General features: G+C 38.0%; 4 protein-coding genes across 5 annotated transcripts in view; 2 read left to right on the forward strand and 2 right to left on the reverse strand.

Moving 5' to 3' along the window:
* LOC134537381 (uncharacterized) overlaps positions 1 to 27943 on the forward strand; it is an 843397-nt gene that overhangs the window by 505644 nt on the left and 309810 nt on the right. The gene's annotated exons all lie outside the window — the stretch shown is intronic.
* LOC134537364 (L-seryl-tRNA(Sec) kinase) lies at positions 464 to 1565 on the reverse strand. Its single transcript, XM_063377717.1, has one exon. It carries the CDS (start codon positions 1563 to 1565, stop codon positions 636 to 638), a length of 930 nt encoding a protein of 309 aa, XP_063233787.1. The 3' UTR covers positions 464 to 635.
* On the reverse strand, positions 464 to 5662 carry LOC134537365 (mitochondrial import inner membrane translocase subunit Tim10 B). The gene is made up of 3 exons (XM_063377718.1): positions 5392 to 5662; positions 3704 to 3799; positions 464 to 1733 (listed from the first exon to the last, which is right to left on the reverse strand). Exons 1-3 carry the CDS (start codon positions 5413 to 5415, stop codon positions 1575 to 1577), a joined length of 279 nt encoding a protein of 92 aa, XP_063233788.1. The 5' UTR covers positions 5416 to 5662; the 3' UTR covers positions 464 to 1574.
* Positions 9253 to 27588, forward strand: LOC134537366 (arfaptin-2). 2 transcript variants are annotated; one of them, XM_063377721.1, is made up of 8 exons: positions 9253 to 9385; positions 9564 to 9779; positions 10965 to 11141; positions 11908 to 12017; positions 13472 to 13683; positions 15889 to 16063; positions 17188 to 17295; positions 20720 to 27588. In XM_063377721.1, exons 2-8 carry the CDS (start codon positions 9590 to 9592, stop codon positions 20777 to 20779), a joined length of 1032 nt encoding a protein of 343 aa, XP_063233791.1. In that variant the 5' UTR covers positions 9253 to 9385; positions 9564 to 9589; the 3' UTR covers positions 20780 to 27588. The 2 variants fall into 2 exon arrangements, with proteins under 2 accessions (XP_063233791.1, XP_063233789.1); XM_063377719.1 differs by having other exon boundaries at positions 9297 to 9385; positions 17188 to 17360.

Here is a 27943-nt window from a genome sequence, read left to right on the forward strand (position 1 = left end):
AAAGAAGTAAATAAGTGTTAGAAGTAGGCCTGTGCAAATATAAATTTTTAATTTGAATTGAATACAAATATCAAATTATTTGCTTATATCAATATTGATATAAAATAATAATGGTAAAACTTCCCTTGAAATTTTTTTTTCATGTCTTGTTACAACTTCTGCAAAATTGGACAAATAGTTCTAAAGTGAAAGTTTGGTTACGTAAAGTCAGCTACAATAATAATATGGAAAGTGTTAAAATATTTAAATTATGAAATTATTTATTTATTTTGAAGTAGAATCAAGTACAAACAGTTTATTATTTGTATTCGTATTCAAATATTTGCACTGGTGTAGTTAGAAGAAATGTTAATAGTTATCATTAAACATGTGATTCATGTAATGTAGAAAAGTTTAATTAAAGTTCATGTATAAATAAAAACTATTATCAGGAATATCAGAGGGTTACAAATTACACACAGTGTTCGGAGGTAAGTAAGAATTTATGTAAATACTAATAAAACAACTTCAAGTATAATACACATATTCATACAATTCTCATATAATTTATTTTTCTATATACATAAATGAAACACTGCTTGGAAATGTTTTTTGTCCTGCCTTGAACATTATGGGGGGGGAAATGTTTTGAGTTATTAAAGACTGCCAAACACTTCCGCCACCCAATCTTTTAACACTATTTCTGGGGATGACCCATGGGCTACTTCCGGACACACTACCTCACCCACTTTGATTTTGGACAGCAAGCCCAGCCGTTTCGAATTGAGGCAAGTGGAAATTTTGGACAGCTCTTGCTTGCTCAGACCTTCCTTATTCTTTTGTGCCATGATCAGGCCGAGCTGTTTCCTCGACAGGATGTCCACCTGGTGGAGCAGATTCGCCGAGCACTCAGCTCTCGACGCATCGCGGTCCTCGGGCGGCACACCCTCGGTGGGAGTGAACACTTCCGCCATGGCCTCTTCAACCAGCTGCAGAACCCTGCGATGCACTTCTGCGTTGTACGTGCACGGCGGGAGGGTCAAAGAAAACCTCTCCCAGCGGTTACGATCGCCGTCCGGCAGTTCAAGTTTAGAGGACATTCTTACAATAACGTCGTCCGGTACTCTAGACTTCCCGTCACGCATCAAATTATTTTTCAACGCCGTTTCTTTAGCGCACTCGAAATACAACTGGCAGAAAGACAAATTACGTGTCCGGGCTAGCCGGTAAAACTCGTACCTCATGCTGCGGTAGTACATGTTGTCATCCACGATAATTAGAGTTTTGATGGTTCTTCCTCGTGCGAACGTAATCTCCCCGTCCTGACGGTTCTCCGGTTGAACCGGGGGTTTTCCCACGTTCAGAGACACGAGCTCGTCCACCCTGCTGACCAAATTCTTACGGACGTCTCTCCAGGAAGACGGGTCGTCCTCGAACGATATCAAATCGTCGTAGCAAACGTGCACGACCTCGTACCGGACGTCGCGACGGCTGCTGCTCGCCACGTGATCGGAGAGCGACGTCGCGAAGGTTGTCTTGCCGGAGGCCGGCAGGCCCACGAGGACGATGACGCAAGCGTTGGTCATCCGGCCACGCTAGGCGGTGTCCGGGGCGCTGGCCGCTGCCCCGGCCTGCAGTTGGTTCATCTCCTCCATGCGCTTGTTGAGGATCAGCGGCTGTACCTCCATGTACACCTGCATCATCTTGTTGTTCATGTTGATGTACTTGCTGGTGCACAGCGACACGCACCTTGCCTGCGCACACATACACAGTCGTGGTGTGGAAGCTACAGCTACGGAGTAGGCCTGTGCTTATATCTAAATTTTTGAATATGAATACTGAACTATTAGTATTCAACTCTACCTCGAATACTAAAACTTCGATACAACGAATATTATTTCCTCACAAATATTTGACATAGCATGCCTCACGAGTTTGTCATATACTAACGTTCACTGTTAATCACTGATAATCAAAAACATACACAATACACAATGTTTTAATCATGCAACAAGTGTGGAAATTTTTTTTTTTTTTCATTTCTGTCTAGCTAAACAGTATAGAAAAAAAATTGTGTGAACAGGTTAGCTGCACAGTTAAAAAAACAAATGTTTTATTTCATAATTTGGATATTTTAACAAACATTATTCAAATAATTATTATTGCTGACTTTACCTAACCAAACTTACACTTTACATTATTTGTATAATACTCCAGAAGTTGTTACATGATAAAAATAAAAAAATACTGGAATTCTATCGTTCTTACTATTCAAATTCAATATTTGTGTTCTTGAATAGTAATTTGGTATTCGTATTTGATTCAAACTAAAGAAACTGATATTTGCACGTGCCTACAACGTTTTGTGGTGGATTGTGATAAAACTGGATTAACACATTGCAACATCAAAACGAAATCTAACTAATAAAATGCAGCAAAAATAGTAATCAATGTTACAATACTAAACATAAATATTTTCCTTGGATACCAATTGCAATAATTGTAATAATTTATGATTATGTATTAGAATTAAAAAATTAAATTTCCTGTTTCATATATATACCTATCTTACTAACCTATGTTAGTAACTGATACATAGCCTACTATAAACACAAGCTTGCAAATTAATTTTTATGTATGCTTACAGAACACCTAATTTTAAACTATGAAAATAATTCCTCCCAAATTCGGTGCTAACATTGAACTTATTGCATAAGAAAGGACTTAAACTCTCCACCTGTACGCAGTTAAAACCCCAAGTCCAGACCCATGAACATGCAACTAGTGAAAAGCTGCTGTTACGAGACTTGAGGGTTCATTTGGACCCTGACACATCAGCATGAAATGCACTTTTTATGTGTTTCATAGCATAATCGTCGTACATTTTATGTGGTCAAGTTTTTCATAAAAACAAAACGTGTTGCAAGAAAAGTACGTTTAATTAAAAATAGTAGTTTACAAAAGCATTCCGAAATATGTATATTAATTATCATGCACCAACACACATTTTGTTGAACTTAGAATAGGAAAATGAAATCTGCGACAAGAATGTGAGCCAGAACAAATGCAGAATACTCGTAACTATTGTAGTACACACTAACCACGAAAGAGTGTGTGCTATCAAATGTACTTTACTCTGCACTAGACAGAGCACACACATTGCATGCAGTCAGCGAGCTATTGATATCGATATTTGACCTCGTCTGCACACACTATACAACGATGCCATTTTTGATATCTTGACCCCAATTATCAACTTTTTTATTGATTTTTGGTTTTGAAAGTGTTATAGGCTGTGTTACGTGATACGTAGGGGCCTGTATTTTTTGTGAAACAACATTAATGCTCATTAGACTTCGAAAAGGTATGCCTGCTCTAGGGATTGTTCCCTTACGATTGGCGGCTGCCCGCGAGAGAAACCTTTGCCCCGTTTCACCGGGCCATTCAATATACGCATTTGCTTCAACACTGGTGTGCTAGCAGTAGACACGTACCTTAAATAAACCCAGCCCACGAAATACGGACAGTACTACCAAGTTTTAACACACAGCTGGTCTGGATATCTTTTCGCGTAAAGTACATTGCCCTAGTGATAACTTAATGCTTACAGAGATGTATTTCACTACACAGTGTTGCATTATGGCATTTATTCGGCTAACTCGAAAATATAGTAATCCAAACAGGTCTTGGCTCCAATTAATTTAGATACACAAGCAAAACACACCTCTTCCTCGCTAACGTCCCTGCTGTCGAAGGAAGATACACATCGCAGGAAGCACGTTTCAGACATGATGTTGTAAACTTGAAGGAAGTCCTTGAACTGTAACACACACACACATATATATCTTTTACCAATTACGTTTGTAATTCAGTGTACAAACAATACTTCAGCAGAGCCCCGAACAATTACTTTCCACAAATACAAAATTAATTAATAATAATTAATAGAGAGTGCTCTGGGGCCCTGCTGTTCACTCGTGATGAACGATGCACACAAGAGAATGGAAAGTAGGTGGAGTATTGCAAGGCTGTCGTGAAAAACAAAGGCCACGCAGGCCAGTAACTTTGTTGGGCCTCTTCCCTATTCAAACACCACAATTTAAAAAAATTCTTAAATGAATCACAATATTACCAGGCATAACTCTAATGTTACCTATGCACACAGCATAATTTGTAAGGTTTCGAAAAAAATTTTATTAGAAACAGACTATAGTAATTTTGACCTCTCTTCAGGTTAAACACCTGCATAAAAAAAATCGTGAAACCGAACTCTGCCGCCAGGGTCTCCACAGTTAGTACTTTCGTACTAGATTTAGTACTTTTATAACTTTATTAGTGGTTTAGTACAGATCTAGAACATTTTTCTTTAATATAATAATATTATTGTAACTCCAATATGTTTTATTATTAAGCGTAATTATTTTTAAAAAACTATGGAATGTATGTGTGTGTGGTGTGATATTTAAGTTTGAGCATTGCAATGTCATAATAACTTCCTAAATTGTTAAAAACCATAACAAATTATAATTTAGTACTTTTTTTTCTAATCCAGTACTTTTTTCTCGCCTAAGTTGGTACGAAATATTTTTTCCTTGTGGAGACCCTGTCTGCCCCTCTGGTGCACAGGTCCTGGAAATTTTGCCCCCAACCCTTTCACTGATTGACGACCCTGTGAGGATGTTTCAAGATGACCGAGTGGTGTATGGGACCATTGGGGAAGGGGGATAGTTGGAGCACCGGTTGCTGGCAAACGGTTTAAAGAAAAATACAAATGACACAAAGAAAAGGAGAATAATAAAAGAAGATTGAGGTTAAACTAGGGCAGGAGATACGAGAGGTGGAGAGGACTACACAGCAACTTGGGATGGGGGAAGAGTGTGTGGTCGAAATGGGGAGGAACGCACCGGGGTTGCTTGGGGAACCAGTGAAGGGTAAAGGCAAAAGTCGGTCAGGCTAATGCAGGTCTACGACCTGTATCTGGTGACGGAGATACAAATGCTAGGAAAGGCACAGTGCAGGAGTGAGATGGGCCATAGGTGTGTAATGGATAAGGGGGAAGAGGGTAAGATACATAGGTCCTCTATGATGGTCAGGGTGCTGGGGTAGAAAAATTGGTATGACTGTTTAAGATCATCAAGGAGAGGGCTGGGGTCAGATCAGACATAGGCTGTATAAAGATAAGTACAGAGGAAGGAGAGACTGTTAATTTGAAAATATGGAAGGTGTGTAGACGGAAAAAAAAAAAGAGCATAGCACTCGTTCCTGATGAAGACAGGGCGGGCGTGAAATGGGGTTGGGGGGAAAGTTTTGGAAATTTAAGGCAATATCGTTGGTGTGGAAAGAAGTCAGCTTCTTGCCACCCGGTTGAAAACATAATTCCAGGTTTTAAAATCAAATCAATACAGTACTTACATTTCTAAGAGCGCTGTAATCCATGTTGCAAACGCATGAAGATGACGACAATTAAAAACAGTTAACTAACAATGTCAAAAAGTAAATTACATTCCCCTTCAAGAATATTCAAATTCAAACCTTAAAAAAATTAATTATTATTTCAATACGAAAGTATGCAATTTGAGTAACACAATCATTATTAAAATTATTTTTTTCTAATAAGATTTTTTATTATTTTTGTGAGTGCAATCATACATAGATAATACCATGAGTCATAGATGCCATGAGTAGATTAGAATAACTTCAAATTATTGCTTCAAACAAGGTTGCCAACATTTTGGGTGGGTTCTTTAGGGCTAAATACATATTTTTTTTATTGGTAATGTCACCAACAAATGCTTTATGTAGAGAGGATATGGTGATCGGGGCACTACCTGGTGACTGAGGTGAAGGAGCTGGAGGGGGTGCAGCGCAGAGCGGCTAGGTGGGTGATGGGAATGTGGAGAAGGAGGGAGGGGCAGGATGGGAAACTGCATAGCCCAACGGAAATGATTAAGGAGTTGGGGTGGGAAACGTTACAGAGGAGAAGAAGAGTGGAAAGGTTGGTCAGGATGTTCAAGGTGCTGAAGGGGGAAGGGGGATGGGGGCAATTGGGAAGCAAAGTACATAGAGGGGAGTACAGAGGACGAAGAGACCACAGATGTAAGCTCCAGAGGGTGTGGAGGCGGACAGAGAGAGGGCGGAACACCTTCCTGGTGAGGACGGGGAGGGAGTGGAATGGGCTGGGGGAGGAAATGGTGGAGGTCAGGGAAGGGAGGGAGCTGAGGAGAAAGCTGATGGAGGGGGGGGGGGAGAGGGGAGTGAGTGGGAGTTCTTGCCACCGGGTGAAAGCCCAATTGCAGGTTAATAAGTAATAAATTAAATTAAATTAATTGCTGCCTGCCACAACAATCGGCGTTGTTCATGTTTGGGTGCACTGAACACGACACTTGTCAAATGAACGGTCGCAATTTGTTTTACAACCTGGAGCAAAAACGCGATTTGGCATTGTACAGCACGATGAATTATTTGAACTTGGTTAAAAAAAATATATATATATATATATATATATATATATATATATATATATATATATATATAGTTATGTTATGTGTATATTTGTGTGTTTATGTTTAAAATATCTTTGTGTACGGACACCTTAATATTATATGTGTATAATACATGTATGCTATACCCCTTTAATTGTGATATGTGTATTTAATCATGATATTGTTTATAACTTTTATCTTACTATGTTATGGATTTAATTTTTATTTTGTATTGTATTGTATATACTGACATGTTCTACACCATTGAGCAATTGCTCATTCATGGTCGACGGAACGTAACTATAAATAAATAAAAATAAAAAACTATGTTATAAATTTTTCTTCCATGAAGACCGGTCAATCCGTTAAGAGAGTCATGCAACACAGAAAAGACACGCCGATCGTCGGTGCTCCGTCTGGTCGCATAGGCCATTATGCCTCATCGTAGCTTCAGCAATGCGTATCCAACGAACGCACAGACAGGGTGATGCAGTGCAGACAGGTGTAAGTATAAGGAAACTGCAATGTTTAATGCAATGGTTCTGTAACCATGTGAATCTCAGTTAGGGCGCCTCGGTTCAGGAACTGTGAACTGTATCGTACTACTGCCTGGGCCATTAGTAAGTGCACTGCCGGGGCTCGTCAAATTATTGTCAAAATACAAAAAAAAAAAAACTTACAGACAGAGTTGGTGAACATCTGTTAACCGAACAACAGACAAAATAAAAATTTAAGGGTATGTGACAGTGTAATAATTCATTGTGCAACTAAAGTTACAATAGCATGACATAATAAAATTACACAATTCCGGTAAGAACTGACGTCGTACCGACCATGGCCGTTAAGTCCGTGCTCCGCACCGCCAGTACCGTATCCCGTTTTCGGAGCGCGCCCCTTGCCCTGTCGGATTGAGTCAGGCGAACGCCTCGGGCGTGACCCCAATAGACATAATGAAATTTAAAGGTACGGAACCCCGGAGGCTCGAACCCATAATTCAATTAAGGGAAAAGCCATTAGTACGAAATTACTAATTACCCGACATGTAATAAGTGCGTCGTAGCCACTCCGGGCGAGTACACCACGCACGGAGCAGACAACAAACCTCATTAACAGTCACCGCGGCCACTGGCCTTAATTAAAATGCCTGTGACTATGATCAAGTCAGAATAGGAGAAATCCCTCTAAAACAATTCGCAGTGGGACAATATGTTAGTAAATTTACAGTCGCCAACTTGAAGTCACAATTTAAATAATTAAATACATTAAAACCATTGTTAAGCCTTAAGCACCCAATTACCAGGTGCTACATTTTAATTGGGCACCTGGAACATGTTTTAACTGGTAATAGAGTAAATTCAATTAATGTAAGTTTTTTGACGCCGACTCACAAAGAAGAGAAAGTTTCTCTTCCTTGCGAGGCGGCCATGTTCGGCAGTCTCCAACCACTCCGCGCCGGGAACAGACGTGTGTCCGTGGGCAGCATCCAAGTTTCTTTCATTGATTATTTTTATTCTGTACTTAATCTTTAAATTTAAAACCTTTTGTTAATTCACCGCTGCCCACGTCGACTCGGCGCGTATTTTGCGGAGCCGGGCCTATCCCGACCGTCTTCAGTGTGATACCGCACTATGTATCGTATCACAGAACGTACGGTACTGGCCGACTCCAGCGAAAGTGTTTTTACTTAAGGACACCGTGCATATGCCTCCCGGCTGCACACACGTAAGTGTTTCGCCGAATTTAGGAGCCCGCTCATACAGCCCCCACTTACACCCGTTAACTTTCGGCGCTGGCCGTCTCCAGCGAGCATCGACCCACGTCCCGCGAGACTGCCGCGGTAACCATTAGTGTCGCGTAGTGTTATGTTTTTTTGTGTTAATTGTGTAACGGCTAGACGTCGCCAAGTGTTGGTGAGAGTGTTTTGTAGCGGGACTAAATTAAATGTAATTCTCACCAACTCGTGTACACTAATTTTCCTTAGTCTCCCGTCCTCCACATGGCCGAGCGGCCTTCACAGTCAAGGGAGAGCCATTCAGGGTAGATTCAAGCCGTGTACCTGGCGGGGCACGCGGGGGCAGAGTACCCACAACCCAACATCAACAGCCCAGCAACCCGCTAGCCTGGCACCCCTCCGGACAAAAAGAGCATCGCGACGCCCGTAGCGCCCATTAAGTACCCCCCCGGACCTTTCACAGAGGTCGGGTGACGGCAGAACTAAAAACCTATATAAGATAATTGCACCGAATGGCAGAATAGTTATAATATTTAGATAAGGTTAAAAATAATCTCTGGAATTTTACAATTTCAGTGGATCTGCTAAGAATGTGTACATATCGTTTAATGCACTTATTCATAATTTTTCAAATTAGTTTTGCATTAATTCTAACCTCAAGAAACTGGTATTGGCTTAAGTGAACTAATGTTGGTTTGCGTTTGTTTTCCGTAGCATTTAGCAAGCGTAGGTCAATGGTTAGTGCAGATAATTTAGGTGTAATATATTTTACTACATTATAAAATTTGATATGAACTGCATACGTGATAAGGAAATTTGTCACCGGCAGTATTTGTTCCACTTAATTTATCTTATTGTATTTTAACATAAAATATTGACAAATGCTGCAGTAAAATATATTTGAGATGTAAAACTGTACTATTATAAAATATATTTTATTAAAAAAAATCAATTATTAAACTTAATAGAAACTGAATACACAAAAAAACTAATATCAATTTTTTTTTAGAATTTTTTTAAAATGTATTTTAATTAAAAATTATTTATTGTTATGTTGTCGGTCCAGGTAGTGCTTCAAAATTATAAAATGTTTGTTGGCCTGTTCTGAGCCTTCACTTTTCAATTATTATGCTGTCTGCTGTTGAATTACTTGTCATGTCGTAATAATTGTGTTATTTCTGTTATTATTGTGGTGAGTTACGTTTTATCGTGATTTTAAATTTTGAATTAGAGCACAGATGAATTAATTGTACTGTTTTTTATCTTGTATTTCGTTCGATTAAGGTGAAAATACGCTTCCCACTCGGAATTGACATTTAATTGTGTTTGTGTCTCTGACGGTAGGTATGGGTTGTGTGTTGACTTTGCAGCGTCTTCGAAGTGATCATCGCGGGGTATGTCGCAAGTAGCTGTTTCCCACAAAGCCCGCGAGAGTCCTGCAATGGAGCGCAACATCCACGAAATGCTGAAGGACGCTCCTGCGATGAACGACAGCAACAACGCCGTTCACTCGGGGACCACCCCTCCGTCGCCGCCGCGGGTCTACATCCCGCACCCCACCACGCTGGCCATCACCAACACCACAGGTTGGTCGCTCGCAACCCCGTCATGGAATATCGTCTTCGTAATAAGAAAAGAAAACTACTGTAATCCCCGAAAATGTCATCCCCTAAAACTGATTTTTTTTTTCAATTGGTACCGGAGAAAAAAAAAGTGAAAATTTGTATTTAAATGTAATGAAATAAAATCAATAAAAATAAATAAATTCAGTAAACATTTATTATATGGTATTTAGTTCTAGCCATTATCAATTGCACAGTCTCCGAAGTTGCTTGGATACACATTTTTGGCTTTTTTGGGCATGTAAAGCATGTTAAGCTACAATGCGCAACAGGGAAACAATGAAGTGTTAATTGCAGGAGCTGAAAAGTTATTTACATTATTTCAGTGTAGCTTCTAAACCATTAAATTAATTACGTTTCATTTTACGGGTTGGGATGGTTTTGTGGAGTTGCATCAGACTGATCTGGAGTTGGCTGGTTGGTTGGATACAGCAGTGTACAAGAGGAGATTTGTCATGGGGGAATTCTTGCTATGCAGTTTTCTCTTAAAAATAAAACTATGTTAATTGTGAGCAGCAGAGCTGTGCAGTGTCAGTACTTCCCCCCCCCCCCCCTCCCTCCTGTGAATGAGGTCGGGATTCAGGAGCAGGTGTGAATGTCGCACACTGTACCTGCTCCCCGTCCAAGGAGCGCAAGATGTGTGTGTGGGGGGGGGGGGGGGGGGTGGGAGCAGCAGGAAATGGCGAACTCCCTCCACATTACCCATGCACCGAGCCTGAAGCGGGATGGTCTCGTTTGGTTGCCTGTTCGCTGACATTAGGGGCGCATGGCCTTTTAGATAACATGTACACTAGTAACTATCCACACGATTGAGTTTTCCTCATATCTTTAGACATTTATGTCGATGATGGTGTTTGATTGCCTTGAAAATTAAATGGAAGAGTTTGATCCAGCAAAATAACAAACAATAAATATATAAAAAAAACAAGGTACAGGTATAGTTATAATTTTGCTAATCAAGATTAATCTTTATAACATGTGCTTGCTATCAACATAACAATTTTTTTTATTGTTCGTTGTATGAGTTTTATTCTGTTCACGTGGTCTGTCTGCCAGCGTCTGCGCGTGATGCCGCTAGTCGGGCTAGATGAGATGCTTGTGGGGGTTGTGGGGTCCCGGCTGGACGGGGGAGGGTGGTTCTGCCCGCAGCGCCGTCGACGGTCCCGGGCACGCCGACCAGCCCCACCCAGAACGGGGACCCCCAGGTGGTCAAGTCGCAGCAGTCCAAGATCGAGACCATAAAGAACTGGAGCATCTCCACGTACAAGTGCACGAAGCAGCTCATGTTCGAGAAGCTGGGCAAGACCTCGAGGACCGTGGACTCTGGTGAGTCGCTGAGCCAGCCGGCTGTGTGTCTCGCAGCCCAGAGGACCCGGGTTTGAGTCCTGGTGCGGTCATCACAGGGTTGATGCAGGGTAGTTACAGGGTTGATACAGGGTTGATAAAGGTTAGATAAAGGTTGGATACAGGTCTGATACAGATCTGATACAGATCTGATACAGATCTGATACAGATCTGATACAGGTCTGACACAGGTCTGACACAGGTCTGATACAGGGTTGATACAGGGGAGATACAGGATACATACAGGTCTGATACAAGTCTGATACAGGTCTGATACAGGTCTGATACAGGTACGAGAATTCTCCGGAAGGGATTTGAGCAGTTGGGGAAGAGGGGCGTTTGCACATCGAAGAGATTTTTTGTCAAAATTTGTCTTAAGTTATTTTTTAGGTTTAATTTTTTTTTAGTATTTTCTATTACATTTTCTTGATAATCTCTATGGAAGCGGCTGCTGCATTGTTGACGCTTCATACACTTTAATATTTTAATCCAGTCTTTCATCTTCGCCATCACACGGACATAGAATTGGTTAAATATGTGCGTATTAGAAGGTCCCTTAAATTTTGTTGAATCCAAGATGGCACATTTTGTATTTCCGGTTATATTAATTATTTTTCTCATGAATTAATTATCATACTGGGAAGATTTACAGATTCAGTCCTTTATTCACGGCGGGTGTTGTACCAAGTGACAGTTTGTAGCACGGGTGGAACTGTCACGGAGCAGCGGGGCTGGTGTGTTGTGGCAGAACTGGAGGCGCAGATAGAGCAGCTACGGGACACGCAGAGGAAGTACTCGAACGTGCTGCGTCTGTCGCGGGCCCTGGCCAGCCACTTCTACCACGTGGTTCAGACCCAGGTGAGGCCCTGCCCCCCGTCCCAGTGCCCCCCCACAGAGCCGCCACTCGCATTTCCTTTGTATCTGCGTGGAATTTTAAGGCTATATAAAAATAAGAGATAGAATCAAAATATTTATTTTATTCACAAATTCAGCACACAGTGTTAAAAATAAAGGCTACTTAGGGAAGAACCCATAAAGATTAAAAAAAATATGGTGCTCACTAGTAGAGATCTACTGATGAAACAAGAAAACCTAAATTATTTTTAATTAATTATTAAAATAAAAAGCAACTGGGTGAGTGTGGTGTGATGGTAGGGTGCAGTGCTCAAGGTGGTGACATGCGATGTGATTGTGCCGTTTGATTTTGTTCAGCAATTTTTTTTTTGTGTTTTGGCAGCGTGTTGAGATGCAGAGCCGTAAAATCCTATGAAAAGAGCCTCGTGCGTCTGCCCACCCCTGCCCTACATGACGCATCGACGAAGCTGGTTGTTTGCATTTTCCTTGGTATTCAAACTGCTGGATTGGTTCTGTAAAAATTTTACAACAGCCAACAGAACATAATTATGTTGTGGATCTTGTCAATTTAGACAGAGTAAATTTACAATTTACAATCAAGAACTCATGATAAACATAGAATTGAATTATTAAAACTTGAGACAAAAAAAATCTACTGTGTTTCATAGCATTTTAATGCAAAAATCTAATACACAACTAATTTTAACTAAAAATAATTGTTTGAGTGAGATAATATAATTTTTTCTGCGATGACACATAAATTTGGAGTAGGTCCCTAATAGAATTTCAACATGTTCATTTACATTCTTCTAGGTATATGTCAACAGTATAAATATATTGTTACTATATTTTTATCTAAGAGTCGTCATCACCACCATCATCGTGAACTGCTTCCAGCCTGTGATCGGGTCAGCCAAGAATAAATCCTCCATCTCCGTCTGTCCTTCCACCATTCCTTATCTGAGTAGTGTTATCACTTTTTTTTTTTTTAAATTTAAATTTAATATCAAATTGTTTTATGTATTCTGGAAGGCTGTTAGCTCCACTGTAGAACACTTACTGAAGATAGCCTTTAAAATTAACAAAACACGTTTGAAACCTACATACATACAGCTCGACAAACACTTAACTTCGTGCGACAAACAGGTAACTCGCAAGCTTCTGGAGTGTTAAAAATTAGCAGCTTGGCTTCTGGGTTGTGGCCGCGTCCTGGGCGAAAAATTCACCGACGTTCGGTCGACATTGCAGTCGCCATCATCAGGGAGCAGTTACAGTTACCTACTGCGATGTCGACGGAAACGTCGTGAATTATCCGCCGAGGACGCGGCTACAACCCAGAAGCCGAGCTACTTCGGACAATGGCCGTGAAAGCCTACTAACGTTATTTCTGGAGTGTTAGTCGCAGCTACACGGTAGCGGGGGGGGACTCTGCGAGGCGCGTGCGTGTTTGCGCGCAGCACGCCCTGGGGGAGGCGTTCTCCGACCTGGCCCAGAAGTCCCCGGAGCTGCAGGAGGAGTTCCTGTACAACGCGGAGACCCAGCGCAACCTCACCAAGAACGGCGAGACGCTGCTGGGGGCCCTCAACTTCTTTGTGTCGTCCGTCAACACGCTGTGCAACAAGACCATCGAGGACACGCTGCTCACCATCCGCCAGTACGAGGCGGCCAGGTGCGCCCCTTTCTCCCCCCCTCCCTACTCATGGCCGGGCCGGGCTCGAACCCTGCTCCGTCTCGCCATCTCTCGCGAGTGGCGTGGTACTGCAGTCTTCCTCTAAACACAGACTGTTCTACAAAACAGGCTTTATTTGCGAGATAGTGACAAAATCAGCTCATGTTACCTTAGTTATTCAACCTTCTTTTGGATATTAATGGTGACAACGTAAAGCTGTAATTTAGTTCAGCAAATTTACAAACACATTTCTTTTATAATCTGCGACCATTATTCATGTTTGTTTATTTCGTTTTTGGGTCATAACGTTTCTTTCATCATTGTTCATTGATAAAGGCAGCGAGAGGGCCGCTACTGTGTCACATGGTGGTAGATTGATTGTAACTGTATTTTTACACCGTTTCAACTTTCACATTCTCTTCCTGTGATGGCAAAAAAAAAAGTGGCCATGTTGTCTCTTGTAGTCCGTGGATGTAGACATTTGCTATTTTCCCACACTTCTGGTACTCATGAGGAAACAAATACAAAAAATACCTAAATAATTGTTTGTTTTCAATTTCAAACATAAAAAATTATCAGTGGTTAATCGTCAAGATGATTTTCGCCGCTACAGTTTCCGAGACTGTAGTGAATTAACTTTGAATACTTGTATGTTTAGAATACAGAGTCTAAATGTTTGTGGATAGTGGGTTTTGTGGGAGTGCTCCCATTTCTCCCACCCACTCGTTCCGTAGATGATCCATTGTCGTATCACTACTTATCATCTGTAATGATGAGGCATTGAGCCTTTATTCATTGTTAGAGACATGATTGTATGGTTTTATTTTTTAGTCCAATTTCTTTTTTAAAACAGAGGATTTCCTTATGTTTGTTTTTATTGTTCTAAAATAGTTTTTTTAAATATTTACTCCACCAAAATATTGTTAAAATTAATTGCTAGTAAAATCGGAAAAATCAAAATACATAAATTACTGTGCATGTGTGGTTTAAAATTGATTCAATGAGAGGTGTACAAAATATCAGATTAAATTAATTTTTCTGATAGATTCTTTGGTGCAAATTTTTTTTACAGAAATGACACACCTTGAATTTCAAACTTTAAAAGATTATTATTTTTTTAAAAAATTTGTATTCATTTTGAATGAAATGCTACTTAATTACATGATATACCCGTATATACCCGAATCTAAGATGACCTCGAATCTAAGACGACCCCCAAACTACAGCCTCATGTTTTCAGGAAAAAATTTTTTTATTGTATTAAACACATGCCAACAAATTAGATATAAAATTGAAAATATGAATGTTACAAAGGATTTCAAACACCACTTTTGAAATACTGTTAACAGTTTATGTGCAAACCGAAATAAATACCTATATGGCTGGTACTGTAAGGCTGGGTTCACAATTGAAAAAATAACAGTAACAGTAACAGTAGGTCGTGTGCATAGGATATGAACGCCATGTTTCCTAACCTAACGATTCACAATAGCAGAAAGTTGGTCGTGTGCATGGGAGCGAGGTCGTGCGCATAGGAGTGAAATGAATATATTTTATTTCGGTCTCGTACGCATGGCACAACAGCCAATGAGAGAACATCATGGTGTTTTTTTGGCGGGACTAGAAATATGTTTATATTTATTAACTATATTGTGGTAATAAAATGTCGAGATAATAATAGTATTATCGTTATTTTGAAAGTTAATATGTTTATTTACTAACACTGCTAACAGATGTTGCATAGTTCGTGAAATTTCATTGGCTGAAATTAACAGTAAGAATTCAATTGTGAACCGATTTCGCAGTTCACACAGGTCGTGTGCACAGGTCGTGTGCATGGCTTGCTATGCACTCGCTTAATTTTTTTAATTGTGAACCCAGCCTAACTGTTGGAAACTGTTAAGAGTTTCATCATGCTGAAGAAGAAACTCTTCGATAAGATGGGCGCCATCTTGTGCTATAGAACATTCCAAAAACATCGGTCATAACATGTGCAGCCAGTAACTACTGCACAACCTGAAAACATTGACCCCAAATAGGTATGATTACCCTAAAAAAATCAGTGTATCTGAATCTAAGGCGACCCCTTTGTTTTGAATTATAAATTATGGTAAAAAAATTGTCGTGTTAGACTCGGGTATGTGCGGGAACTCCTGGGTGCGACGAGGAGCCGGCGAGTGACGCGCCACCGGGTGTGACACGCAGGATAGAGTACGACGCCTACAGGACGGACGTGGAGCTGCTGGCGCAGGCGCCGCGCACGGAGGCCAGCGCGGCTCGCCTGGAGGAGGCACAGCTCAGCTACGACCGGCACAAGACTCACTTCGAGAAGCTGCGCTCCGACGTCTCCGTCAAGCTGAGGTTCCTGGACGAGAACAGGGTCGGTACTCCCGCCGCCCCCAGCTCGCCTCCGGGTCCAACGCTGCCGGGTTGCCCCGCGTCCCGATGATCAGGGATCTTACTTTGAATCCTGGAATTTTTCTATCGTGATGATAATGTGATGGGAAAATGATTTGCTCCGTTCTGCCATCATACAGACTCTGAGCATTTTTTTTTTACAGATTGGCTTCAGTGCGTAATCGTAAACACTATTAAATGGTGTATGTAATGTCCCTGTTTGATAGACCAGCTATTGGGGTGTTAGAGGCTGGATATTTTTAAATTTGTTTCTGATGGAAAATTGTGAAATAAGTAAATCATTTAAAAAAAAAAATTTGTAAGGGTAATTTGTAATTTTCGCCATTGAAAAATCACCGATATTTTATTACAGATTTGTGTGGACAGCCTTTTTTTTTTTTTGTAAAGATTTTGGTACAACTGGTCAATAGTCAGACGGACATCTCAAGGTGAAACTGGTGGTGCTTCTTGTTCTAGCAACAGATGCTGTGAAGTATTTTATTTCCGATCCGTTGCAAGTAAACTACTCAGGGTAAGACAAGAGCAAGTTCCTGCATCTTGCATCCTTCTTGGTTGTCTTGAACTGAAACTTTTTGGCAGGTGAGAGATGAAATTTAAAACTGGCACTGCAGCCGTAAAGAGAATGGGGAGGGAGTGGGTAGAGCCCAAGGGATTAATGTTTGCCGGCTGTTATGGCGTGCGCTACGCGTATTTATCTAATTTTTGTATTTAAATAAACAACCTGATCTCGCTCGAATTGCTGCGAAGATAAAAACCTTTGTTAATTTTTTGTTAATGGTTCTTGCGTGGAGAGATTGATTTTAAGATGTTATTATGGACTAAGACATACACTGTATGTCATGAGAGACCTCATTAACCGACAAAAAAAAAAAAAATTAATATGCAAGAAAACGAGCAACATTGTGTCTGTTAGTCCTTTCACAAAATCTCTTTTGCTGAGTTTTTAACTTTTTACATCTGCTAATATTGGCTTGTTTTCTTTCTGCTTGCACACCCACCTGTCTTGTCCTTCATCGAGGCTTGTCGTGGTTCACCGAGTAACGAGCGACAGTGCAGGGGTGCAGCTGCGGTGGTCTCCCGTTGCAGATCAAGGTGATGCACAAGCAGCTGCTGCTGTTCCACAACGCGGTGTCGGCGTACTTCTCGGGCAACCAGGCGGCGCTGGAGGCCACGCTCAAGCAGTTCAACATCAAGGTGAAGTCCCCCAACACCGGCGCCCCCTCCTGGCTGGAGCAGTAGTGCCGCCCGCCAAGCCTCCGGTACTGTCTGTTCGCTCGTCGCGTTGCACTTTACACTAGGTGTCATTAGGGACACCTGTATTTCGCTAATGCATTTCGTGTCGAGGTGTTTCACAAAACACTGTGGCTTTTCTCCTGTTGGTTATCGACTGAGGTCGGTGAGAGGTGTCGTCCCGCTCTTGACGGGGCCAATGAGAATGTTGTCACCGTACTGCTGCACCCTCGCAATTTGACAATGACTCTTAGAAAATGCTACAGTGTTTTGTGAAATACCTTGACATGAAATGAAATCGCGAAATACAGGTGTCCCTAGGTATCATCTTTGAAAGATTTGTCCAATGGGAGTGCATGACTTGATGTAAGCTTTCGGACATAACGTCATTGCCAAGCACGTGTATGTCTGTAGAAGAAAACTACAAAAACCCAAAAACACAAATCAAGCAAAAAATTGCCGTTTTCAACAGGATATAATCACCACATAATATTCCATATTCCTGTTATGGAATATTATGTGGTGTTTATATCCTGTTGACAACAGCAATTTTTTTGCTTGATTTGGTTAATTTTTATGTTTTTGTCTTCTGTTTTTTTTTGTGGTTTTCTTCTACAGACATACGTGTGCTTGGCAATGGCGTATGTCCAAAAGCTTACATCAAGTTTTACATTAGGTATCCGTGTCACGTGTCCGAGGTTTATCCCTTGATGCTGAGGGTATGATCCTGTATACACGTCCCTTTCTGTTTTAATTTAGCACGTCGAAAGTTCCTGGACCAAATAAAAACCCAAATACCACAATACAAACAAATCGTGTTAGTTCTTGTGGAAATTTTTTTTTTCCTATTAAATTACGATCATAATTCATTGTGTCACAAATTTTTTTTTATATCCAGGATCTTTTGATGTATTTAATCGAAACGGCATCATGTACCACAGGATGAAGGGATGAACTTGGATACGTGGTAACGTTATCATAGGAAGTAATTTACCCGTGGAAATTGTTCCCTCAAAAATTTGCATTGACTTACTATAGTTTCCGGTGTACAAGACCTTACAGCGTGTAAGACAATTTCAGCTTCTCGGTGATGAAAATCGGAGAATAAATTTGCACCTCCATATGCTAAACTAGACCGCTTGGTGTTCAGATGAGAATCGAGAACTGGACAGCCAAGCTGGAACGTGTTGGCCAGCAGTTTTTTAAACATAAAGAGGAATCAGTTTTAACTACATCGCTTTTAAATTCCTGTGCTCAGAAAAAAAGTTCATTATGTATATCATAAATTAAAGGTGCACCAGACACACAATGCAAAATCGTGGAGCCTGCAAGTGTGGTCACAAGGGCAAGAAAAGTGTCAATCTGGGAAATTGATTTGAAAATAGCTTCGGCATACACCTTCGTGCAGCATTAACATTAGTACCGTCATGCAAGACGTCCTGTACACCGGGAAAATACTGTCACTCCTTTTTGCCAGGCTTACGTGTACAATCTTTTTTTTTTTTTTTAAATACTGTGAAACCAAGAACCAGTTGAAACCGTTTGGTTTTCAAGCTTCCAGCATGTTGCTTGCTGAACTTGGCATAAACTTTGAATGTACTGGAATGGTTTTAGTTGTAATTCATAAATGAATGATTTTAGTTTCAGTATGGCAAAAACAGTATTCCAAGTTTTGTGTTGTCATGTGCCGCTGGTTAGAATACAGAAATGGAGTTGTACGCATGGTGGCCGCGTTGCTGTGCATGTTTAGTCTCGTGAGGAATGGCCTCATGTAGGATGTAGGACCTGTCTCTCCACTTCCGAGTGGGTCTGCATGCACTTGTGTGGATGTCGGGAACTGCAGCATGTTGCAGCTTACAGTTGGCAACCATGGGCGGCAGCTCTTGACTGGTAGCTGGGACATCCAGTGATGCCCTGTTCGCCACATTATGTTTTGAATTGTATTTTAGATACATTCTGCGTAACAAGGGACAACATTATATGGGAATATGTTGAATTACGATAAAACCTAAATAACACCAAAAAGCGTATCACTACACCATATAACACCCTAAAACACCATAAAGAACCGAAATGCATCTAAAATCATGAAATTAATTAGCATTTATAATCGAAAATTTAACTCAAAATCACAAAAATTTAATCTTTTAATGCCATAAACTCAAAAAATATAATTTATTCAGCAGGAAATGAGTACCATAAAGTATGTACTAAAAAGATTGGAAAAATCTTTACCCTTTTTTATCTTGCAAGTGTTATTAGTAACTTAGTTTTACATTATCAGTTTGTACATTTTCCAAGCACACAAATACTTGCCAATATATTTTTATTGTACCGAATAGTTAAAAATTTGTATTAAAAATTACATTGTAAAGGTGTCAAAATCAATTTACCGTCATATTTGTTTAGTAATGCGCTACAGTTATAAATAAACAGAATTCATAAAAAAAATAAAAACAATAAAACCAAGATTTCGTGTTTTTAAAAATGAAAATTAGCCAAAAAATAACACCACATAATGTTGTCCCTATGTATGTATAAACAAAACCAATAAATATAAACTTTAGTATATTAACTTTAAATGTTACTGATATAAATATCATGACACATTTTAGCTTGATACAACTTACATGTCTCTGGTTTGTGATACTAAAACATCTCAAAAATATTTTACATGTTTGACAAGTAAAAATCTTTGTGGTCGCTAAACTTTTACAAAATCTCAGGTTTAGTTTTTTTTTGTAGTTGTTGCCCATATAAATTATAAATCTGTTTGAATAGCGACTGTTTGGAAGTAACACACAGAGAACTTAATAAGGGGTTGGTAGTTCATGCCCTATATGTAATATCTTCAGTAATGCTTCTTCTTTAAACTGAAGAGGCACTATGCGCTTCAGGTGAATATTGCTTAGTTGTGTTGTAGCCTTAGGCATCTAAAATGTTAAGCTTAGAAATTATTTTCTTTTTACAGAATTCTTATAAATTAAAAATATATATATATACATATATAGTTCATGGAAAAATAAAATATTAAAAAAATATCCTTAAAATTTTTTACTTTCTAAGTTTCTACTACTGCTAAGGAAGGCTACTCATTACATGATTATGAATTAAACCTGTGCATTTCAGTGTTTTTTTTTTTTTTTTCATGTTACAGGTTTTTTTAAATCTTCTTCAAAAGCTTTTATATTTACTTATATTTTATGCTGAATCAGTGTATTTTCTATTTTCATTTATATTTGAAACTTCTAGTTAGAGTGATTTTAATCTCCGATCTGACCTGAATGAGTGGTTGGATGACACTCATGGGGGACTACAGTGTAGAAGTGAAGTGTCTTGCTGCTCCGTCAGTGCTGCGAGCGCAGACAGAAGGGAATGATTGTTTTAGGTCCCTGTGGAGGAGGGGCTATTCAAGATGTCAGGAAATGATTCGTCGACACTCCAATAGGTACAGTTATGACTCGGTTTAAGGATGCATGTGATCCTGAAGACTCAGTTTTTGCAGGGTTGGTACGAGTTTGCGAGATGCGCAAGGGTAGGAAAGGCTGTATCATTTTTGTATGGAAGGTTAGCGCTTAGTGTTATGGAAACAAGTTATTTTTATGAAATAAGAAACTGTAGCAGCCTGATGTTGATATGCCATTCCTGTTTGATAAGCTACTTTGACTTGGAATTTAAACTTTTTAGCAGTATTTATAAACATTTTTTTAATGTTAAATTTAAATTAAGTTATATGTTGAGTACTGTGTGTGTGTCGCTTCATCATTGCTTAAAGTAATCATTCCACTTTTCCCTCTCTCTTCCGGGGTAGTGCAAATGGTTAGTGTACTATATTAACACATATTGTTGCATCAATTAAAAAAAAAAAAATTTAACCCAGTTTATTTTAAAATGAAGAACAGGTTTCTTCCGCGTGAATAAATGTCAGTCGTGAATAAATGTCAGTGTTGATCTTAAAATGAGCTAAGGAATGTGAATCAGAATATTTTGATCAGATCTGAAATTTTGAGAATCTGAACTGGATTTTGAATTGAAAGATTCCTATAGTTTATGAATTTACCTAATTTTATAGAGGATGATGCCTGCATTGTCCACAAAAAAATTAAATTTTTATAATAATGCAGACTATAAAAGATATTAAACAAATAATTATATTTTCAAACATACAGCAGTTGTCAAGAAAAGTAGAATCCATGGCACACTACTTGAATAGTGAGGTACTCTTAAATACAAAACCAAACCTCCGTTATGTGTTTAGTACTTTTTACTCATGATGACCTATATCATATGTGCTAAAAAAAGTAAGTGATGTTTTCACAGTAACATACACAGAACAGTTCTCATATTTTTTGGGAACGTGTAGCACTGAACACATACAACTCAAAACAAAATGGCAGCATGGAGGAGGCTTTGTAGTTGTCAAGAGTACCTCGTTATTCAAGTTGTGTGCAGTAGATTGTACTTTTCACGAAGACCGCTTCGTGGCTGAAGATTTGCGTGTTTTTGTCGCAATTTTTTGTCTTGTACTTTTTGTAGTCTGCACGGGTGTTGAAGTATCTCTTTCTAGCCACTTCTTGTTTTCAGTTCTTAAACAAGTTCCTGCTTTGATAGCAGTCAATGGTGTGTGGATGTTGGTTTCGCTTTGGTCGAGTTGACACACTATGCTACCGATACAAGTGGCTTGTACTAGAAAGAGTAAATTTATTTGTAAATATGTATTATTATTAATAATATATTTTCATTATTATAATGATGGTAGCTTTCAAACCAAAGTTTTTTAATTTGTCATATGACTTATTGAAACAAATGTATTTTATATATCTTGGAGGGTAGAGCCAATCAAGTTGAAAAGCCCCAAATTTATTTTTTTAAAGTTTCAGAAAGGAAATCATTTGTTAATGAAGTTAGGATGCTAAATTAAAAAAAAAATTAAATTATGTGGTTCATGCTTTTTGAAATTTTTTTTTTTTTTGCTCCATCAGCATTACGTTTCCGAGTTTATATTATGAAGTTCAGAGCAAGCCAAATTGTAGTGATCCATTTTTATGATTAGGTTTGCCACAATTCTGTCTCGTAAAAACCGAGACATCATTGTAAGGGCCTGAATTGGGTGGATTATCAAATTTTTTTCCCCTTCATTAATAACATTTTTTTTATAGTGGCACAAAAAATGTCTAATACACAGATAAATTGTTATAAAAAAGCTTACTATATCTTGTATCAATTGTACTTGGCAGAAGATTGTACTTAATCAAGGTATTTGTAATTATTTGTTTTGTGCTACAATTGAGTTGTGAAATTTATCATATCTCACATTGTAAATGTCATGAATAGCTCTAACGGAGGATGGTGTTTGTATGATGGCTAGAGTCTGAATCTAATATAATATTAAATTATAAAATATAATTATATGTATATCTAAAAGTATTTAATTTTTAGGGGATCATTACTGAACCGATGGGACGACATCCCTAGATGTAACCCATTGGCTATAGCAGTTGTTCAGACTGGAGACAGGTGCAATCCCTCTCTGCCTGCTGACTTATTGTCGTTAACACTGTGGCACGTTGTGTGATGTAATTAGGTCTTGCACACTTCACCGCTCTTAAAGTAAAATATTTTATGCCTGTGCTAAATATCGGTTACGGTGGGCCGCCACCGGTGATTTTTTTGAGGTCACACAAAGTTCTGTTGTCTGCACTGTCCATTCTGGTAGCGAGATGTTGGCCCAAACTGGTGTTGCAAATCTTGAAAGAATATTATTATTTGTATCATTAGAAGTTAGTAGTAGAAGAGTCATGATCATGCCACAGTTTTTTTTTGGCAAAATATTTGCAGTGGCCATTCAATGGACTGGAAAGTTTAATTAGTACAAAATTCAAATTTGTGAGGAGAACGGAGTGGCGACGATGCAAGTTTGTATGATAAGTTTTTGATTAATAATAATAAGCTGTTTTTGAAACAACAGTTACTGGTTTGTTTGTAATTTCGGTTTGTTACCTTCAATGAAAGTGGTGAATTCCATCGTGTTGTGTGTGTATTTGGATCTTAAGCTTTATCACTTAAAGACTTCTCCTACCAGTGGTAAGTAAACGATACTAATAAAGATTAACTGTTGACATGTTGACCCTGCCTTTAGATGTGCGGATGTTAACATCGCTGTAAAGTTTGGCGAATGAATCTGTTTCTTACAATTTTTTTTAGTTAGCTCTTAATTAGAACGGTAATCTATATCACTTAACGATGTACTACCTTGCACTGAAGCAGAGTATGGTTTGATTCTGCGGGTTGATTTTGAACACTAATTTTGAGATGTGACACAGCAGACAATGAAAGTTGTGGATATTACGATAGGAAAAGTTAAGTGAGTATAAGCATTTTTTTTTGTTAAGCATAGAATCTTTTGAGGACGACGTGATGGTACGAGCAACTATTTTGGACTGTAATTATCACATTGTAGCTGTGTTATATTTTAAGAATTGGTGCTCTGAAGCACATACATTAAAGGCTAACAATGTAATTTTTTACTATAATAAATAGGAAAGTCTGAAATATTAGTGGCACAATTATTTTTGAACAGAATTGCGTTAGAAACCAAAATTAATTAAATTCTAAGAATTAACCAACATTACTGTGTATGCATGGTTAATTTAATGTTCACTGTGGCAAGGCACATGGTTAACAAATTTTCTCTCTCCATATTTAATATTTTTTTTTTTGAAATGCTTAAACAAGAAACTATAATTTAAAAATAAAGTTTTAGTTGCCAGTGAAAATAAATAATTATATTTTACTGACAAAATAGCCTATTCTAAAAATAGCTTTATTCTGTAGCTTGCGAATCTGACGGACTGAGACGGAACACATTCTGTGTGTTGGTTTGTAGATGTCAAACACAGCGTGTGTTCATTATCAGCCCACTGCTCATACGTATGTGCAATTCTTAATCGACAGAAAAGTAAGGGCGGGCAGTACTCGACAAGTAGAATGTGAAAAGCGAGGTGTTTACGCAAGATGTGGTATATAAGTTTGGAGTGTGCATTTCAACGAGACCCGTCTCGCTTGTCTCATGTGACGTAAAACTTTTGTTTACTTGAAGAAAAGCTCGTCAGTTCTATTCCTTTTTGACCTCATGCCCGGTGTTTGTATTTAAGGCTATCCCAAGTATTCCAAAGTTTGTAAAATTAATTATAATTTTTTAAAATTTATTTATAGTTGAAACCTGATTGTAAAACTGAATTTAATTAATTTAAATTTATTCTGGTGCGCCAATTAAAGATTAAATTCTGTAGGAGAGTTTACACACTAGTTGTGTTTGAAAGAGTTGTTAAATGCTGTAAACTGACAATGCCGACACATCAACACAAATTCACACACTTCAAGTAACCAAAACCTAAATTTTAAAATCTGCCAATTCCAAACACACTTAATAGGTTTTGCAATTATTTTTTTTGTCACATTTATTACGACAGCAAACATTTGAATAAAATACAAATGATACTTCCACAATTTCTAGCACTTTACAGAGCAAATGAGTTCATGCAGAGATATGAGATAAATAAAATATTTTCAGCTTTCATTAAGGCCATTTTCTTGTATGTTGTAATTAATAATTTATACATGTAACACCATATTATGTCGCAGCTGAATCATAACAAAAATGCCCTCGCAACACATGTTATATAAGTATTTTATAGCACAAACTCTTCAGCCAAATATCTTCTACTCCTCAGCAAAGTTTTAAGTGCAAACATCAAGCATTGGATATACATATTTATTGAGATATATATATATATATATATCTCAATAAATATGTTAACATACAAGTAAATTGGTTTACTTGCTACATTTTATTTATAATGTGATGTGTCGTAATCACAGTCTAATGTGTGCACTCTATCATGGAAGTGATTCTTAATGTCGTTCTGTACTGTGTGGTGATGGTGGTACTTACGGAGTTGAGTTTGTATCAGATTTTCATTGCGACTTTGATTTAGAGCTGCTACTGAACAACTTCAAAAACTTTTGTGGTTTTAAATCATGTACCTATTTATACTAGCTTGAAAGAGTTAGTTAATATTGGGAGTTTCGTTGCATTTGTTTTGTACAGTAACCAAATTCATTGTTTTATGTAGAATATTTTCTCATTTTGTTCATAGTTCTTTTTGTGAAGTGTATTTTGTTGTATTTTTAGTTTATTTTAGTTGTGCTTGATGAACTTAGTAATTTGTTTGGGAAGATACAGAGTTTTTCTGAAGGAGTTCTGGTTTCAAATGTTGGTAGTGGTGTGATCTGTAAACCACAGATCTAAAGCTCGGTAGATGAATTTCTTGTGTATAGTTGGTGTAAATTTTGGGCACTGAATGTGTTGACAACTGAATTTCTATTGTCTTATTTTGAGGGATTCTTAACTTGTATGCAACCAAGGTCTCTTTTGAAATAGTGTTAATAAGAATGCTCTAATGTTTTCTCAGTATTATCTGCAGTATTTTTAACCTGTGTGTTTGGATTCATGAAGTGAACATGGATGGAAAGAACAGTGGGAAACGTGTGAATGGTGTTTAAGTGCTGCAGGTATGCTCGGGAAGGTTAGGACCTATCTGTAAAAGTATGATTGGGATAGAGCATATGTTTCCTCTGTACGATGTCTGCTTTAAACAGATTAATTTTTCCAACGTTATTTCGACGGATAGGTCACAGCATACAATATCAATGCAGTTTTCCACCGAGTGGGGTTGCCTTTGTACTAGGAGTAAAGATTTTTAGAGGGTATGTTTTATAAAGTACTATTGAATTGCAAATGCCTCTCAATTCTTAGTTGTTGAACTTTTACTGAGTAATAATCATATTATCTACCTATGTTATAGTCTTCATTAAGTTCCTTTTTTAAAATAAAAAAAATTTATTGTTTTTCCATATTTTTGTTGTAATTTTATTATGAAAATAAAATGTTTGCAAGTAGGGTGCATAGTAAAAAAAAATAACCTTTACTTGAACTAATTTAAGTAGAATATGAAAACTGTCATTTTATTAAAATATGTACACACTTCATCAGATGCTGTGTCATTTCATGTCTGTATACGTTCAGTTAAAAGTGCCGTTGTCTTGCTAAATAGGTCAGTAAGATGAACAAATGTGCAACTGAGTCTTGTGAAATAAATAATCAAAAAACAATTCTTATATTATATTCCATTCTAATGATTATGGCATGTAAATTTTGTTTCGATGTTGTGACTGATCGCAGTTTATGTTGTGTGTTTTATTACTCTGCTTGAAAGCATTAATGTATTTGATGCAATAATTGTACCTTTGTGTGTGAGGTTCTGGTTTAGTGACTGAGAGAGACTTTATTAGTGGAAGAGTGGTCCAAGGACAATGAGAGTGATGCTAGTCATCAGGAATATAATTTTAAATTATTTTAACAAACCTTTATTTTAAAATAACTTAACATTGAAATGCTGCTAATGAATTTGTTGTGTTCAGTGAATAGCATTCCATTGAATGTACACAAGTATGTAAGTGATAATATATAAGCCTTGTAAATTATTAAGCATGGGGGAAAAACATTGCTTCTAAGATGCACTATTTTATAGTTTCTATATAAGAAAAATAAAACTTAAAATTTTTAAAATACTTCAATGTGATAGTGTTGCTGCATACCATCTTATGCATGAAAACACTTATTTTTCTTCATAACTAAGAGCACACTTGCCTACCTAACTGCACGTCATGAGCCACTGTGCCACTGTTATATAAGCTGGTGTAGAATATCACATAATAGAAAATATATTTGAAAACTCTCATTCCATTTACACTTTGAGAAAACTGACATGAATATCGTGCTATATTTATCTACCCTTTTCTCGGAGCTGAAACCATCACAATTGAAAAGTGCATCTTGGAAAAAAGTTAATAATGTACATTTTTTTCCTGCCGTGCTGTACATTAAGTAACATGTTTGAATCATGATTGCATCTACAGGAAGTACCTACCACAAAAATATGACGATCTCATTTCACACCCATAGTTACTGTATGATATTCGTGAGTAATGTGAACTAGAAGCGAGCAAGAACTTATTTTTTGAGCTGCACAATTGGCTGTGGAGTGGAAAATAATTTGTTGTATTGCTTGTCATAGATATCTAATTTGAAAACAGATACAGTGTTTAGTAATATGAATAAAATATCTTTGTAAATACTGTAGTTCAGGTAATGCTTATATAACTCACATTGAAAATAAAAAGTAGTTGTCTATACTTGTATGTGCTTCTGTGCCCTGGGGGTTGGCTGAAAATTATAGTTACCGAATTTTTGTTAAGAAGAAGCTAAAATTAATATCCTACATTGGTTTTCAGACCATGAAATTATTTTTGTTAATTATGATAGAAGAAAAAAAAACCTTTGATCTTTGTAATATTACTACCTGCTCTGCAAACCAACTTAATTATAGAAATATAACACAGAAAATTAAATATTATACATGATAGTTAAATTTTTCTAGGGGTGTGTCCTAGGTTCTCAACCTCCACAATTTCTAGTCTCACAAAATGTGACTAAGACCCAAAAGATGGCATGTTGAATAGGTATAACTCATCAGCACCCCACTTTATC

This window comes from Bacillus rossius, chromosome 12, assembly GCF_032445375.1.
Source record: "Bacillus rossius redtenbacheri isolate Brsri chromosome 12, Brsri_v3, whole genome shotgun sequence".
Classification (NCBI taxonomy): domain Eukaryota; kingdom Metazoa; phylum Arthropoda; class Insecta; order Phasmatodea; family Bacillidae; genus Bacillus; species Bacillus rossius.